This window comes from Neofelis nebulosa, chromosome 13 (assembly GCF_028018385.1).
Source record: "Neofelis nebulosa isolate mNeoNeb1 chromosome 13, mNeoNeb1.pri, whole genome shotgun sequence".
Lineage (NCBI taxonomy): Eukaryota > Metazoa > Chordata > Mammalia > Carnivora > Felidae > Neofelis > Neofelis nebulosa.
Window position 1 is genome coordinate 51,795,857 of NC_080794.1, and position 15,571 is coordinate 51,811,427.

The window sequence follows — 15,571 nt, forward strand, 5'->3', positions numbered from 1 at the left end:
GATTTCCAGACTTGGGGCTCTAGGGTTCCCCCCGGCCTTTTTTTAAACCTATCAAAAAGCTATAAATCATGAATGGGCTAAAAATTAAATTAGCTACAAAGGAAGTCAATCCAGTGTGGCATATAGTAACAAAAACTGTGACTAACCTCACGGCCCAATACTAGGGAACTGACTGAAGAAGTTATAGTCACCCACATAGAACACACTAAAGCTTTGGCAAAATTCTATTACAGGAGGACACTTAGTGCCATGAACAAAAAAATAATAATGAGGGGCGCCTGGGTGGCTTGGTCGGTTAAGCGTCCGACTTTGGCTCAGGTCATGATCTCACAGTCCGTGAGTTCGAGCCCTGCGTCGGGCTCTGTGCTGACAGCTCAGAGCCTGAAGCCTGTTTCGGATTCTGTGTCTCCCTCTCTCTCTGCCCCTCCCCCGCTCATGCTCTGTCTCAAGAATAAATAAACGTTAAAAAAAATTTTTTTAAAAATGAAACACAATAAGGAAATGTTAAGTTTAAAAAGCAGATTGAGGAACAATAAGTCAACACGATCCTACTTTGGTATATGCATGTGTGTGTATACATAATACACACATGTATACACATAGTATATACGTGTACGTGTATATGCACAGTGATGTGTCATATCCATGTGGAGTCACAGGTATAGCACAAATATAAATGTATTTATGAGTAGAAAATATTGATAAATTTAAGCTTTTTGGTTAAAAATTTTTAATTTCTAAATAAGCTATAAAACACATAAATTCATTAGAGATACACACATTTATAGATGGAGGAAAACAAATGTACCAATATTAGATACTCATACTGCTTGATTCTGGGTACCAAGTTTATGAATGATAATTATCTTTTTCTTTGTGTTTTATTGTATTTTCCACCCTTTCTATACTGACCAGGTATTATTGTCATAAAAATGGTGTCCTTTTTGTGACTCGTGATTTCCAGTCTCCTTCTATTCAGATGATGAGAACAGATGTTCTCCTTTAGAACAGAGTCCCACTGAAATTGCCAAGGAATAAGGGCTGTGTCCTCAGCACCTCACTGTACCTCCATAAGTGCTAATGGAAGGTCAGCACTGACCAGTGAACATGGGGCAGAGGAAGCGCCCTGGAAAACCCACCAGGAATACTCCACCCCCCTCCCATTCGGTGGGATTCAAGGTCAGTGAGTCCCTTTGCATGGGGTATGACCAACCTGCCAGCAAGCGAACCCCCTAAAGGTCTACAACCTCTCCCCTCTAGCCCTACCAACATGAGCCATCACCAACGTCTGCACAAGAGCCATCTGACCCCTAAATGCAGCCTGAAAATGGTTTTGTTTGGAGAACATACTACCTCCTGGACACTAAATTAAAACACACAATTAGATTTCCATTAAGTTACAGCAAATTCTGCTGAATTGATCTAATCGGCCTACATTCCTATATGACATCATGCTTTAAAGGCTTGGCCTGGACATAAATACTTAATGTAATAAATACAGTCTGAAATATTTGATCTGCTTGGCAGTTTAATTGATCTACTACAGACTGACAGGAAAATTAAGTTAGTTCTGTCTCGTCTCTGCCGATAGCACATTTTCATCATAAAGGCATGTGAACTACAATTTCGGTTACAAGTAAAGCTCTTGCGCACTGATTTCTTGTGGAATGTTCAGGTTAAAGATAACAGAATTGAACGAGGAAATGAGTATGTGGATTTATGAGACCTTTAACACAAATACTGTAGTTCATGTCTTTTTCTGTGTAGATAGATGATAGATAGATAGATAGATAGATAGATAGATAGATAGATGATAGATAGATATAGAATAATAGATAGATGCTAGACAGAGGGAAAATGTATTTTATAATTCATAATACCAGTTCCTTGTCATTCACAGGAGTGCCTGAGTGGAAGGTGTTGGCAGATGCCTGCCATATTTAAGCACGGATTTTTAGATGTGGTGGTTATGCGTGCTCACCAATAATCAAGTGGACAAGGTCTCATAACCAAATGTCTTCTGACTCAGAACCCCTGAAGTGCTTTCTCCTGTCTCCGTTTTATGGTCTAAATTGCCTTTTACCATGAGTTAAATGTGGTAAACGAGTTTAACACGTGGTGCCTTACACCACGAGTTGTGTCTATCTGTGTACCCAGCTCACCTCCCAAACTTGCTGGAAGCACCCTTCACCCACTCTCACCCCTGTACTCCTGATGCCAGAACTAAAATGCCCCATTTGGGCACAGGGTAAACACTGAATACTTGGGGAAGGAAGAAAGGGAGGAAGAGTCTCTTTCCTGACTGCGCTGGCAGAGTTTAGGTCCTCAGAGTTACCATCTCCCAGGTGGTAATCTTCCTCAGCACTTCATGGAAAGAGAAGCCGTGGTCATGACAAAGTTGCTCAATCTGATTAATGTCAAAACCCCCAGGTTAATCCGGCAGGGTATTCTGCTAGAATCAACACTAAATCCCACCCCAGTCTGAACTCCACCTATTACTTGTACACTCGCTGTCTTGACGTCTGTTCATTTGCTCAGCAAACACTCCCTGATGAGAGGCAGCCCATCCAAACATTCCTGGGACTGTGATAGTCTCAGGGCCAGTGCCATGGCCCCCTTTCTGCTTGGATGTCTTTGAAGGGGCAAACAAATAACGACAACACCCAGCTCCAAGGACCCTGGCACAACCAGATGCCCAGATTCTGGGCAGACCGATGCCAGTTAGCACCGCCCTCCCTCCTTGAAGCAGCAGCCAAAACCCTGGACAGGCAGGCTGCTTCTCCCAGTGCCTCTGGGCACAAGCCAGAAACCTTCTGCTCAGCTCCCTGCACTCCAGGGCCCCATTGATTAGCAGGAAGGGCAAACCCATCAGCACCCATAGGAAATGGCTTCTGGAAAGTGAGTTGCAGTTTTTAAAGCCAGAGAATGACAGCAGGTGCCTGTAAAAGGAACAGAATCAATAAAGGGTGTAGGGGGCTGGCCAATGGGACACCTGGGTCCCTGACTTGTCCTACTTCTCACAGATGCACTATGTGACCTTGGGCAGTCTTATCTCCTCTCTGAGCCTCAGTTTCCCCACTATATCCTGGAATGGTAACACACTTATTAAGAAGATTCCTGGGGCACCTGGGTGGCTCAGTCGGTTAAGTGTCTGACTTCGGCTCAGGTCATGATCTCGCAGTTTGTGAGTTCAAGCCCCATGTCAGTCTCTGTGCTGACAGCTCAGAGCATGGAGCCTACTTTGGATTCTGTGTCTCCCTCTCTCTTTGCCCACCTGCTCGCCCACTCTTTCTCTCTCTCTGTCTCTCAAAAATAAATAAAACATTTAAAAAAAAAGATTCCTTACAAATCTTAGGTGCTGGGATTCTCTACCCCTGTCTTCCTGATATCAACTAGGCATGGAGAAGATTAGGGTTGACCCAATCACTTTCCCCATAAGGATTGACTACCTTCTGCCCCTCAAGTTTCCCTGTTCCCCAAATACCTATACCCTTACAAACAATACAGGGGCACCTAGAGGGCTGTGTTGCTTTTCTGGAGCTGCACACACCCCAGACTTCATAAAGTGTGCCTTAGAGGCTAAGAGGCTCTCCCATTGAGGAGCAAATGCTTGCAAGAAATAAGATCCTCTGCCCCAGAGTCAAAAACCAAACACTAATTAGATCCCGAGTGACCTCTCAGCCTCATCAACATAGCCCTAACAATTTCCAGCACCTACTGGATGCTTAGATGTGCCAGAGCACAGATACACAAGTCCTATTGGGTATGGCCATCATGATCCTCATCTCACAGGTGAGGAGACCAGGGTCTGCCCTAAGTTGACCCCAGGATGAGAGGGAAGTAGTTCTGGGTCATGGCCAGTCTGACTCCAGAGCTTGGGCTCACCTTGAGGCCATGCCATCCTCTCCTGAGAACATGCCTCTGTCCAACTTCATGCTCTGCCCTTTCCTCGACAAACTAACCCTGCCAACCTCAGTGCCTTTGCTCACGCTGTTCTGTCTGCCTGGGGTCCTCTTACCCACTGGGCAATTCCTATGCTTCCTTTAAGTCCAACTCAAACATCTCCTCTGGAAAGCCTTCCTTATTCCTACAGGGAAATGTGTCCTCCCTCCTCAGGGCTTCCCCCACTCCTTGCATGCCCTTGTTGGCTTCTAAGAGAGCACATGACTATGTCACATGAGATGGAATTCTTTGTTGACTATCTCTCCAAGCTCACCCTTAGCCTATGAACCACTTAAGACAAAGATGTGTCTAATTCATCACCAGAGGCTCAGCCACTGGTTTAGTCTGACAAAGTAGGGTACTCAGTGGATGAAGAATGAAAAAAAGGAGGGCCCAGTTGTTCCTGGCATCCAACAGGCAGCCAGGACTACAGGCTAGGATGAATAGACCGGAGCTTCCCAAGTGAGGTCTGTCTCCCACACCAGAGCAGCATGGCTTTTCCTTCTTTACCCAAGCCTAACTACCATTTGCTCTGCATTTGGGGCAGATGTAAGTGGCTTGGAATGTCCTAGAGGTGAGCCAGATATGGCCAGTGCCCTCAAAGTGCTTGTAGTCAAGATTGGGAAGCAAGGTAGGTTCAAAAACACCCCAACTCAAATCACAATGCTGGAGTATCTTTGATGCTTGTGTCCATCAGTGTCTAAAAAGGGCCTTCAATGAACCAACCTCCTGGCATTCATGCCTGTGTGCAGTACCCTCCACTAAAGTCTAAGTTGGCCCTGTGACCAGCTTAAATCAATAGACTGAATCAGAAGCAACACGGTGCCTGTTCTGGGTGTAAGCTTTAAGAAGGTCTGGCATCTTCTTCTTTTACACTCTTGGGAATCAACCACCATTCAATCTCACCCCAAGTTCACCATGGGGAGAGAGAAAAAGAGAGCTCCCAGCCTCCCAGCATCCCTACCAAGCCCCCAGACAAGGAAGCAATACTATGTTGTAAGTAGCTGAACCCAGCCAGACCTCGGAATCAGGAGAGATAATAAAACAGCTGGGCAGTTCTGCTGCTGCTTTTACTAGACTCAGTTTTGGGGGTAAAGTAAAACAATATTAAAACCTGGAATGGAAATTATAAGAAAATCACAAGCCAATCTTCTCATGATCATAGATGCAAAAGCCCCTGAACAAAGTATTAACAAACAGAATCCAGCTATAGATAAGAAGGAAGACATGTCACATCTAGTCTGGATTTATTCCAGGAATGTACAGTTGGATTAACATTAAAAAAAATCAATCAATGTAACTTACTGTATTAACCCATTAAGAAAGAAAAATCATGTGATCGTCTCAATAGCAGCAGAGAAAGTATTCAATGAAATGCAACATTCATTCATATCCATGATTTTTTTAATAATAATTAAATAAAACTCTTAGAAAACCAAGACAAGAAGAAAATATCTTTACTTGATAAAGGATATCCAAAACATAAATAAATAAAAGACCACAAATATAACTGAAACCCTGAGATCAAGAATAGGCAAGGAGTGGTCACAAAGACCACATATTGTATGACTCCATTCATATAAAAAGTCCACAGCAGTAATAGCAAAAATGTTCACAGTCAGTGGTGTCCTGAGGCTGGGGGCATTGGGGAGAAGTGGGAAGTGACTGCTTATAGGTACAGGGTAATGACAGTATTCTGTGGTTGATCCTAGTGATGGCTGCACAACCCTTTGAATATACTAAAAATCATTGAGTTGTGCCCTTCAGGGGATGAATGGTATGGTGTGTGCATTATATCTCAATAAAGCTGTTATTAAAAAATAGAATAAGGCAAGGATGCCCATCATCACCACTTCTACTCAATACTGTGCTAGGGCTTCTGGCTGGCACAGACCAAAAAGAAAGAAAGAAGAAAGAAAGAAGAAAGAAAGAAAGAAAGAAAGAAAGAAAGAAAGAAAGAAAGAGAGAGAGAGAGAGAGAGAGAGAGAGAGAGAAAGAAAGAAAGAAAGAAAGAAAGAAAGAAAGAAAGAAAGAAAGAAAGAAAAGCCATCAGGATCTAAAAGGGAGAGACCAGCTATCTTTATCTGCAGATGACCTGATCATACACATATCATAGAGAATCTACCACTGAACCTAATTACATTAATAAATCTCCCAAACATAATGCTGAGCCAAAGAAGCAGACATGAAGAACCTGGGTCTTGTATGATTTCATTTATATGTAAAGTTCAAAAGAGTCAAGATTCAATAGTAGTGTTTTTGTTTAAGAAACAAAACAGGTGAACACAGAGGAAGGGAAGGAAAAATAAGACAAAAACAGAAAGGGAGGCAAACCATAAGAGACTCTTAAATATGGAAAGCAAACTGAGGGTTGCTGGAGGGGAGAGGGGTGGGGGAATGAGCTGAATGGGTGATGGGCATTAAGGAGGGCACTTGTTGTGAGGAGCACTGGGTGTTGTATGTAAGTGATGAATCACTAAATTCTACTACTGAAACATAACTTGGAAGAAGTTTCTTGGTAGAAGAAAAAGAAAGAAAGAAAGAAAGAAAGAAAGAAAGAAAGAAAGAAAGAAAGAAAGAAAGAAAGAAAGAAAGAAAGAAAGAGAAAGAAAGAAGAAAAGAAAGAGAGGAGGAAAGAAAGAAAGGAGGAAAGAAAGAAAGAAAGAAAGAAAGAAAGAAAGAAAGAAAGAAAGAAAGAAAGAAAGAAAGAAAGTAAGTTTCAGAATGCCTGCTTAGGTGGTTGACAAAGCTATATTAGCATAAAAGTCAGCACAGTGCTCTCATTTAAGGGGAAGAAAAAGGGGCCCAGGCATTGGGGGGCTTCTGGGGTGCAGGCAAAGTCCCAGAGGGTAGGTATATTAGGTGCTTAAAATGGGTCACTACACTCTAGATGCATGCTTTATGAATTTTTCTCATGAATATTATATTCCACCATAAAACACTTTTTAATGTTCTTTAATTGTGTGTGTGTGTGTGCGTGTGTGTGTGTGTGTGTGTGTGTGTGTGTGTGTGTTTTAAACTCCCAAGCCAGAGGAAAAAAGTGCTTAAAGAGGAGTAGAGGGAAAATGCTTTTTGGGGGACTAGGAGAAGGAAAAGACTGCCTCCAGCTCTGAGTTTAGCTTCGGTGGGCAGATGTTTATTGGGCAATAAAGCCCTTTCAGTTCCAGAATCTGGACACTTTAGCCTGGCCTGAGCCCAAGGCCAAGGCCAATGTGAAGCAGGGAGGGAACATACTTGGCTAAGTAAGGGGCCTTGCTCTCTGGAAGGATGTGACCAGACCCTTCCCCAGTATGGACACCCTGTCCCTCGCCTCCCCTTGGTACACACACACACACACATACGGGACTCAGGACCAGGACTGCTACTCCAACTGCTAGCAGCTTCTGAGCTGTGCCTCAAACAGATAATAGGAGATGGGATCAGAGCTGTCTGCCTCGGGCCCCTCCAGCATGGGACGGCTGGGGCCACCTCAGCTCCCTGGGAGGGGATGGAAGGGGAGAGTAAATAGAGGTCAGACCTCATTCCCTTGCTCTGCTGCTGTTCCCTCCCCTCAGGCATGACTCCATGACTCCAGTGCCCCCATGCCTGCCTTGCCCAGCATGCTGTCTCACCTCCTCCCCTTCACCACCCCCTCCAGTTAAGGACAGTCGGATGGGATGCCCCTGCCCAGTGCAGAGAGTGACTGTGATCCCTCAGCATGAGCCCAGACTGAGTTATGAAAGCTCTCCCCTGGCAGCTGTAATTAGTCTCCACCTCACACCCCGCTCTCCGCTCTCTGAATCACAGGTTAGAGGCAGCAGGGCTAAGTGCACCAGGGAGAGGGGGCCTCCGCCGCCAACTGTGGCTCTCCTGCCCCCATCGCGCTCGTCCTGTGGCCAGCACTTCCCCGGAACAAACCCAAGCGCCTCCCTCAGCCATTAATAACCTCCTCTGCATTAATGAATTGTGAACACAAGGCTGGCCATTAAGACAGCACAGGAAAATTCTTTGTGTTGCAAAGGCTTTTTCTCTGGACACCCATTACTGTTATGCAAACCCTCCCTGCATGGGGTAGGGTCCTGCTGCCTTTTTATTTGAGAGTTTCCATGGAACCCTCAATAAGGAAACACACTAACTGCATGCCTGGCCAGGACGGGCCCTCTCTGACCATCCCAAAATACAAAACTTATCACTGCCTGTGAAGCCCCAGAGAAGGAATGGGTGCCCTGCCCAGGAAATCCTACCAGGGACAGGAAGGAACCCCCATCATTGCCAAATTTGGAACAAGGAAGGTTACAAGAAAAAGATAAGTGACAGCTGCAATAAACTTCAGAGAAATGGAAGACATTTGGAGGAAGCAGACATTTCACAGGCTCCTTTAAAGGTGAGTGGGACCCAGGGACTTGGAAATGAGAACGGAGAGATGTGGTGATAATGATAGCATTTACTGAGCATCTCTCATGTGCCACACACTGTTCCAAGAGCCTCAGGTGTTCTAGCTCACGTGCTTCTCATTCAGTCCTATGACTTCAGTCTTATTATGATCAAGATCCCCATCTTATAGCTGACAAGAGGCAGAGACTCCCAGGACCGTGCTCAAGACTTACGTGGCTAGGGAACAGAAGGACGAGGACTCACACAAGGCAGGCCACCCCAGAGCGCTTGCTTGAGGCCACTGTGCTAGTCGGCTGCTTGATAATTAAAGGATAATTAAAGGAGGAAACCCCCACAAGTGCCTGGTTTTCAATTACGTAGCTCTGTCCCCGGTGGGCAGTTTCCCAGCCTGAGGTAGCCAGCTGCCTCACTCCCTGATGGGCACAGCCCAGTGCCTGTCCGGGGCCTGCCCAGCAGAGCCTGGAAGCTAGCCTGTCACGCCTCCACGCATGGACACTCTGCTTGACCAGCCATCCTGGAGGGGCAGTGACCTCCTGTCCTTCAAGGATGCCACCCCCACCTCCCACCCTTCCCTGGCTCCCTATTGCCCGAGCAGGCCTGCTGACCTATCCATGCACGCACCACCTCAACCACCCCCCACGCCAAGCCTGCTAAATGAGTATCCCCGGCACTCCGCCCCAGAGCTGTGTCTCAGCTACCCTGACCAAGCCCTGGGACCTGGCCGGCAGCAGAGCACAGTCCCCCAAACACAGGATGATGGGGCTGCGGCAGAGGGCAAAGCTCTGGAAAGTCTCTGCATTCACTCCCTGGCCTGACGCAAAACCGCCGAGTCGAGCTTCGCTGCCACGGCAGTTCTGAGATGCCATGGTGCAATTCTCAGTCTGATCTTGGTTTCCCCAGCTCTCTAGCTGCTTCCAACCCCCAGACCCCTTCTTTCAACAGGTTTCTCCAAGGAATCAAAATGAGTCTCTCTACTTTGCTAAGAAAACCATATTCCAGAGCTTTCTGCTACTGACTCCTCAGTCTGTGTGCCGCTGAGTCTCAGCAAAATGGCTGGCCGAGAGACTTGCTCCCCTTCATATTTTCTGGGCTACTTCCCCCCATAATCCATTGGTATGTTCTGGGCCACAGTCACAGAGCTTCTAGGGCCCAGCTTGTCCACCCCACTCACATTGGAAACAGGGTTTGGCATCACCACGCAGCTCTGTATTCTGGGAGGCAAGTGTTGGGGGGTGGTGGTGGGGGGCTGGAGTTCATTCCGTCTACATCCAACATCCCTGCTGGCCCTTCCCCTTCTCCAGCACAGCCTGCTCAAGGAGCATGATAGCCAGTATTCCAAGAATGCTCCTGTTTTCAGAGCACATTCAAACTCCAAAGATTTCCAGACAAGTGAATAGCCATACAACTACGTTAAAGGACATACCGCCTTCAGGGACTGCAGCTTAAAGGAACTCAGCAAATTCAACAACCCCCAAGCTATCCCACAAATGCCCCTGGAGGTTCTCTTAATATTTCCCAGAGAAAGATGTCGCATCTGTCACAACAACGCCTGAACCAAAAGACCAGAACCCCCAACTCAGAGTCCTTCGACTTGTAACTATACATAATGCTCTCCAGGCAGTTAGCTCTGGGAACAGTAGCTGAGGGGCTCCAAATGCCCCCTGGGAGGACTGATCCTGCCCTGGAGCACAGAGAGCCAGGCATTTCCTTCACACTCTGGCCAGCTGTTGGCTTCAGCACAGGACAGTTTTTGCTTAGATCCTCAGCCCCTGGTCTGGAGCTACAGGTCCAGAGTGTCAGAGGAGTGGCACCTAGGTGCTGTCTAGGGTGGGGCCAGACCTCAGTGGCCCACCCAGGATACTTGCTGTCTTCAACCCAGGGCCATATGATCCCACTAGGACCACAGAGTCTAGGAAAGGAGACATGAGCACTAGTTTGAGTCTGTAGCTGACACTGAGTTTGATTTATTTCTTCTGGGTTATTTGCAAGTCGCCACAGCCCTGGAGAAGTGAGTTGGGATCTCCAGGCTGGAGGGACTGTGGCGCTCAGCTTACAATGGTCCTGGTCTCTGATAGTCCTGGGTAAGTCTAGACTCCAACCCAGGGCTCATACCCAGTGGACTCACAGCTGTCCTTACTTGCTGGGGAAAAGGGGAGTAGGGGCCCAAGGTCCCTACCAACAGGTGCCCATCCGAGAGAAAATGAATACATGGTGTCTGGATGAAAGGGCACATTAGGATCCTGTGGAGGGCAACCTAGACCCCAAAGGGGAGACCTAGCCGAATAAGCCATGTGTGAGCACGTGACTTTCCCTCCCTGAGCTTCAGTTTCTCATTTGTGACAAGAGGGATGGGCTTAGAAGCCCAGAGAGGTGCCTTCTAACACCAGTAGGCATGAAGCATCTCTGAGTTAGGTGAGCAGTGCCCCGGTTGGCCAGCACCCCTGGGAAGCAGGGCTCAGGCCACTAGTTCTGCCAGCATTGGTTGACCAGCCACCTCTGGGGGTGTACTGAGGGAAGGGAGGCCAGGTCATAGCCCAGTAGTCCTGTCACCAAGCCAGGCCCTAGAAAATCGGGGGTATTCCTCTCTTGGGCCTTTGCACTTCATTTCTGTAGCCTGGGGAAGCCTGGGAAAAGAAGGTGCAGGAGACTGAAATCTTCCCTGTCCCCAGACCACTTAACAAATGTTCCACAAAACAACCAGGTGTTGGACCCCAGGGTATCTAGAAACTGACTCGTAGGCACACACTTGTTTCCCAGGTCCTGAGGCAGAGGCCGGACGTCCCAAGCCAGACCTCCAGGGAAAGCAAAGCCCACCAGGACTAGAGCCCGGGAGTTCTGACCAGCTGACTCCGAGACTTCCAGCTCAGAAAACCTTGCTTCCAGAAGTGCCACCACATGGGGTCGGGGGCTTCTAGAAGGCAAAGATGCCCCAGCCGACACCAGCTGTTATCTCACACCAAAATATCAAGCCAGACCAACTGCTCAGACCAACTGTGTGCCGCTTTGGCCTAAAGACTTGGAGATCACATTTAAAAGATGGGACTATCTAGGGCCCCCTTGGTGGTGGTTAAGCGTCTGACTTCAGCTCAGGTCGTGATCTCACGGTTCGTGAGTTCAGGCCCCACGTAGGGCTCTGTCCTGACAGCCCAGATCTTGGAGCCTGCTTTGAATTCTGTGTCTCCCTCTGCCCCATCCCCACTTGCTCACACGTGTGTGCTCTCTCCCTCTCTTTCAAAAACAAATACACCAAAAAAAATGTTTTAATAAAAAAATATGGGAATATCTTAACTAAAAATCCATACTTCTAACTTCTCCAGAAAGTTCAGTAGTTCTGGCAGTGCTGTGTCCTCATACCCACTCGGCCGCCATCAGCTGGCCTGAGTAACAGCTGACCCTCGAGCGGGAAAAGTGCTCCTGCAGTCCACCCCCAGCCCCACCTGTGCCCAGCCCAAATCTGAGAGTGCCCCTTAACGTGCTCCTCAAATAACTGTTTCTGACAGTAGAGAAGTGTGTCTTTTCCCGTGCCTTTCTCAAAAGCGTGTAAATGACATATAGACCAAGAGGGTTATATCACTCAAGAAAAGTGAGCGAGAGCTCATTCGTATGTGGGGAAGTGAAGACAATGCCTACACACATTCACTTCACTCACCGCCTGCCTGGCTCTGGAAACATCTGAGCACGTCACCTGCCCCAACATATGACTGCAGTCAGGAAGGACTTCTCACGGGCACACACAGGCTGCCCAAGCGAGAGCCAGTACAACATACAAAGATACACCCGGTTTGGCGAGCACACTGTGACTGATGTCACCTCTGCAAGCTCTTACATTCCCCAAGTTCCACCCCATGTGTCCCCTTAGCAAGGGCAGCATCAAAGGAAAGTCTGTTTCTAATGAGGCAGGCACAGGACAGGCCCCAGGGGTCAGAGCCGAGCCAGAAAAGTTTAGGGAAGGGCCAGAGGGGAGTACATATCAGTGAGGGAAGAAGAGGAGGGGGTGACAGATTTACCTTTACCAGCCTCTCTCACCAGCCCCTGCCTCTGTCCTGGGTCTTCACTCAGAAGATACAAGCCTCTGTCTCCCTCTCACCACCACCCTGGGCCTCCCGGCTGCAGACAATGTCATGCCCTCCCTGCCCAGCAACCTGGCCCTCTCTCCCCTCCTCGAGCCACTACAGGCCTCTCCGTGGGTCCTAGCTTGGCTAGCCAGAGAGCCCAGCCATGGGCTGCCATAGCAGAGACATGGGAATCACCTCCAACTCACGAGGCTGGAGTCGGGCAAGCAAAGAACATTTAGAAAAGAGATGGTTACTCTCAGGAGCTGAGCTGGCCTCCACCGAAGCAGAGAGGATTTGGGAGACAGACACAGGATTGCCCCTCTGCCCAGACCAGTCCCTGACATGATACTGAAGTCCCACTGATCATCTTCCAGAAGCCCCTTCCAATTGGGACTCCACCTCCATAGTGCCCTATTATCCTACTGTGTCCTGTGAATATGTTCCAAGGTCACTCTGCGAGGGGCTCTACACGGCCCCTGGAGCATCTGGGCCCTGGAGCTGAAGGAAGCATTAGAGAGGGCACAGGGCCCAGAGCTGGATGGACAGAGGTGAGCCTCATCCACTCACGCCAGCTGTCTAAGGGAGGGGATTTGCCCGCTACCGGGACCACTCAGAAGTGGCTCCGGGTCTTGGGGCCCCACCTCCTACAGTAGAAAACCCAAACCCAAAAGCATGGCCTCCAGCCTTCAAGATTTGGTCCCTGTAGGACACCTCCACCTTATCTGTGGGGTCTCTCCCATGGGCACCCAACATACCAACCACTCTCCAGACAAACCTCGTTCTCCTCCCCTCTCCTGGCATTCTGCATGTGCTGTTCTCTAAGCCTAAAATGCCCTTCTTTCTCTTCTAGAGACTCTCCAGGGAAGCTCCTTCATGCCCTCATTCAGCTTCCAGAAACCACATTTGCAATGCAGTTGCCATTGTGCACACACACGTGTGTGTGACCCCCCGCAAGGGCAGGAGACCCCAGATCCTAATGCAGAACAAACAGGGGACACCCTAGGAAGGTCCTCTCCCATTGCCCATTACCAGGAATAAGCTTACAGCCTACACCTGCACTTGTAGCTCCCAGAGCCCCTATGACAGACAAACCCCAAGAGTAGCAGTAACCCGTGCTGCCTCAGACCCACGGTAGAACCCAGCCCCACTCCTGGCCAGCACAACTGCCTGGCCTCATCACAGAAGCAGTAAGTTTGAGGCCAGGAATTTACACACAGTGGATGGACACATTCATCCGGTGGGGCTGCCCCAGAAGTCGCCAAAAGTTCCTCTCTCTGGGCCTGACAAAACATCGCTGATGGCTTGCATCCTTCAGACAACAGCTATTAAGAAGAGAGCAAATCCTGGAAAATCATAAATCCTAACAGTTCAGACCTCTGCCATCAGGAGTCCCCAGGGAGGCAGGTGGGCGAGCCGCCCGTAAGGAGAGGGTCCTCATAAGCTGGGGACAACCGCCCACCCAGGCCTCACCCATGAGCTGCTGGTTAACCCCCAAAACTGCTCAATGAGAAGGAGCAGCCTGTGAACATGGAGGGGTCTCTTCGGAAACAACCACCTCTCAGACATTCCCCATCGGGTGCAGGGTTACCTAAGACATTCACCCACAATCTCAGGCCATGCAGAAATCAAACAAGACAGCACATTTGGAAACGGATGCCCTGCAGGGTGCTGGCTGTGACTGACAGGAGAAAAGGAGCTGCACCAGCCCTAGGTACAACGATGGATGGAACTGAGAAAACGGGATGACTGCACAATCTCCACACCCCCTTGGAGACAGTGGCAAGCCAGCAAAGCCCCAGCCCTGCCCTGCCAGCCAACGGAGACGAAGCTTACCTTTCAGAGAGGCAACGTGTGACAGAGCCTGGGCATACGTGGCCGTATTCAGGAGGGTCCCCGGCAAGCAAGAGGGGAAGAAGGGTCCTGTGGGACCCACAGTTCTCCCCAGGCTGCTAGAGAAAGAAACGCACACTGAGTTCCCGACCCTGTGTCCCCCTCAAGCCTCCAGACCCCAGGGCCCCACCAGCCTCACCTCTGTTGGGCTTCCAGGACCTCTTTCTTGCTCCGGGCCTGGTCCCCGGGGGGCGGGGAGTTGATGTTTCGCACAGGCGGGGGTGTCACCTCTGCCATGGGCTCCTTGGCTCCTGGCTCTTGGTCGGAAGCTCCTCTCTCTGTTTTCCTCCATTTGGCCCTTCGGTTCTGGAACCAAACCTGAGTCCCCAGTGGAAATGCATACACAATGGAGGCAGAAAGTAAGACAGGAGGAGAGAACCAGACTGAAACTCACATGCCTGGTTCCCGTACCCAGTGCTCACTGCTCACCTTGCAGCAGGTGTGGGGGACACAGCCTCCTCTCTCCAAAAGATCTCCCAAAGCAGTGCCCTCTGAACTGCAGTTTCAGACCCAGAGAGGGGTCAGAAGATCAGTGTAGGAGGCACGACAGGCATTTTTTTAATGACTGTTAAACCACAGAAAGAAGCCAAATGCATGGCCCATGAAAGGGTGCAAGTGTTGTCTTGTGGAAATGCTCAATGTATTCAAGGGCATTTATTTGATGTGAAATGTACTTCTTATGGTTGGGGAGGAGGGAGGTGAGGGAATCATCATCCAAGCAGTTTGTAAAACACTGCCCTGGGGTTTCCTCGTCAAAAACACTCATTCACTCTTCCGGCGGCTTTTCCTAAGCACCTGAGTGTGTCTGTCCTCAAACCTGGGGTTTAACCCTGAAATCATCTCTGACACATCACGACAAGCTCATGACCAGCAGCCCAGCACACCCATGAGAAACCCTGACTCTGGAGTCTGCCTTAGTTTAGTGTGAATCTGGTTTAGAATCTACCCCAACTCTGTAAGGCAGGTAGATCTATCCCTGCTTTTGAGATGAGACAATTGAGCACAGACAGGTTAATCGACTGGCCCAAGGTCATTTAGGTGGTAAGTGGCAGACACACAGCTTGAAGACCAGTGGTTTGTCTAGGGACCATGACCCAAACTCCTTGGGGGTAATAACAGTGGCCACCCCCAAGCACTGTTAGCACAGAGAGGCACGAAAAACACTGAGCACTGTGCCCGACACACAGCCATCAATCAGTCACTCAGTAAACATCAGGTAGCATTATTCCTGCCATCCTCAGGTTAGCAGGAGGCTTATGAGTCACCTGCTTTAAGTGCCTTCTTAGAGACTGGTGTGGAAATCTTCAAGC

General features: G+C 48.9%; 1 protein-coding gene across 4 annotated transcripts in view; it reads right to left on the reverse strand.

Moving 5' to 3' along the window:
- The window catches only part of DRGX (dorsal root ganglia homeobox), a 62,656-nt gene that overhangs the window by 36,441 nt on the left and 10,644 nt on the right, over window positions 1-15,571 (reverse strand). For 2 of the 4 annotated variants that reach the window (XM_058697000.1, XM_058697001.1), the window contains 2 exons: window positions 14,401-14,579; window positions 14,205-14,320 (listed from right to left, as the gene is read on the reverse strand). The exons of 1 other annotated variant lie outside the window; for it this stretch is intronic. In XM_058697000.1, coding sequence (XP_058552983.1) covers window positions 14,205-14,320; window positions 14,401-14,579 — 295 coding nt within the window. The remainder of the gene's footprint in view (window positions 1-14,204; window positions 14,321-14,400; window positions 14,580-15,571) is intronic. One more of the 4 variants, XM_058697002.1, reaches the window with a different exon arrangement.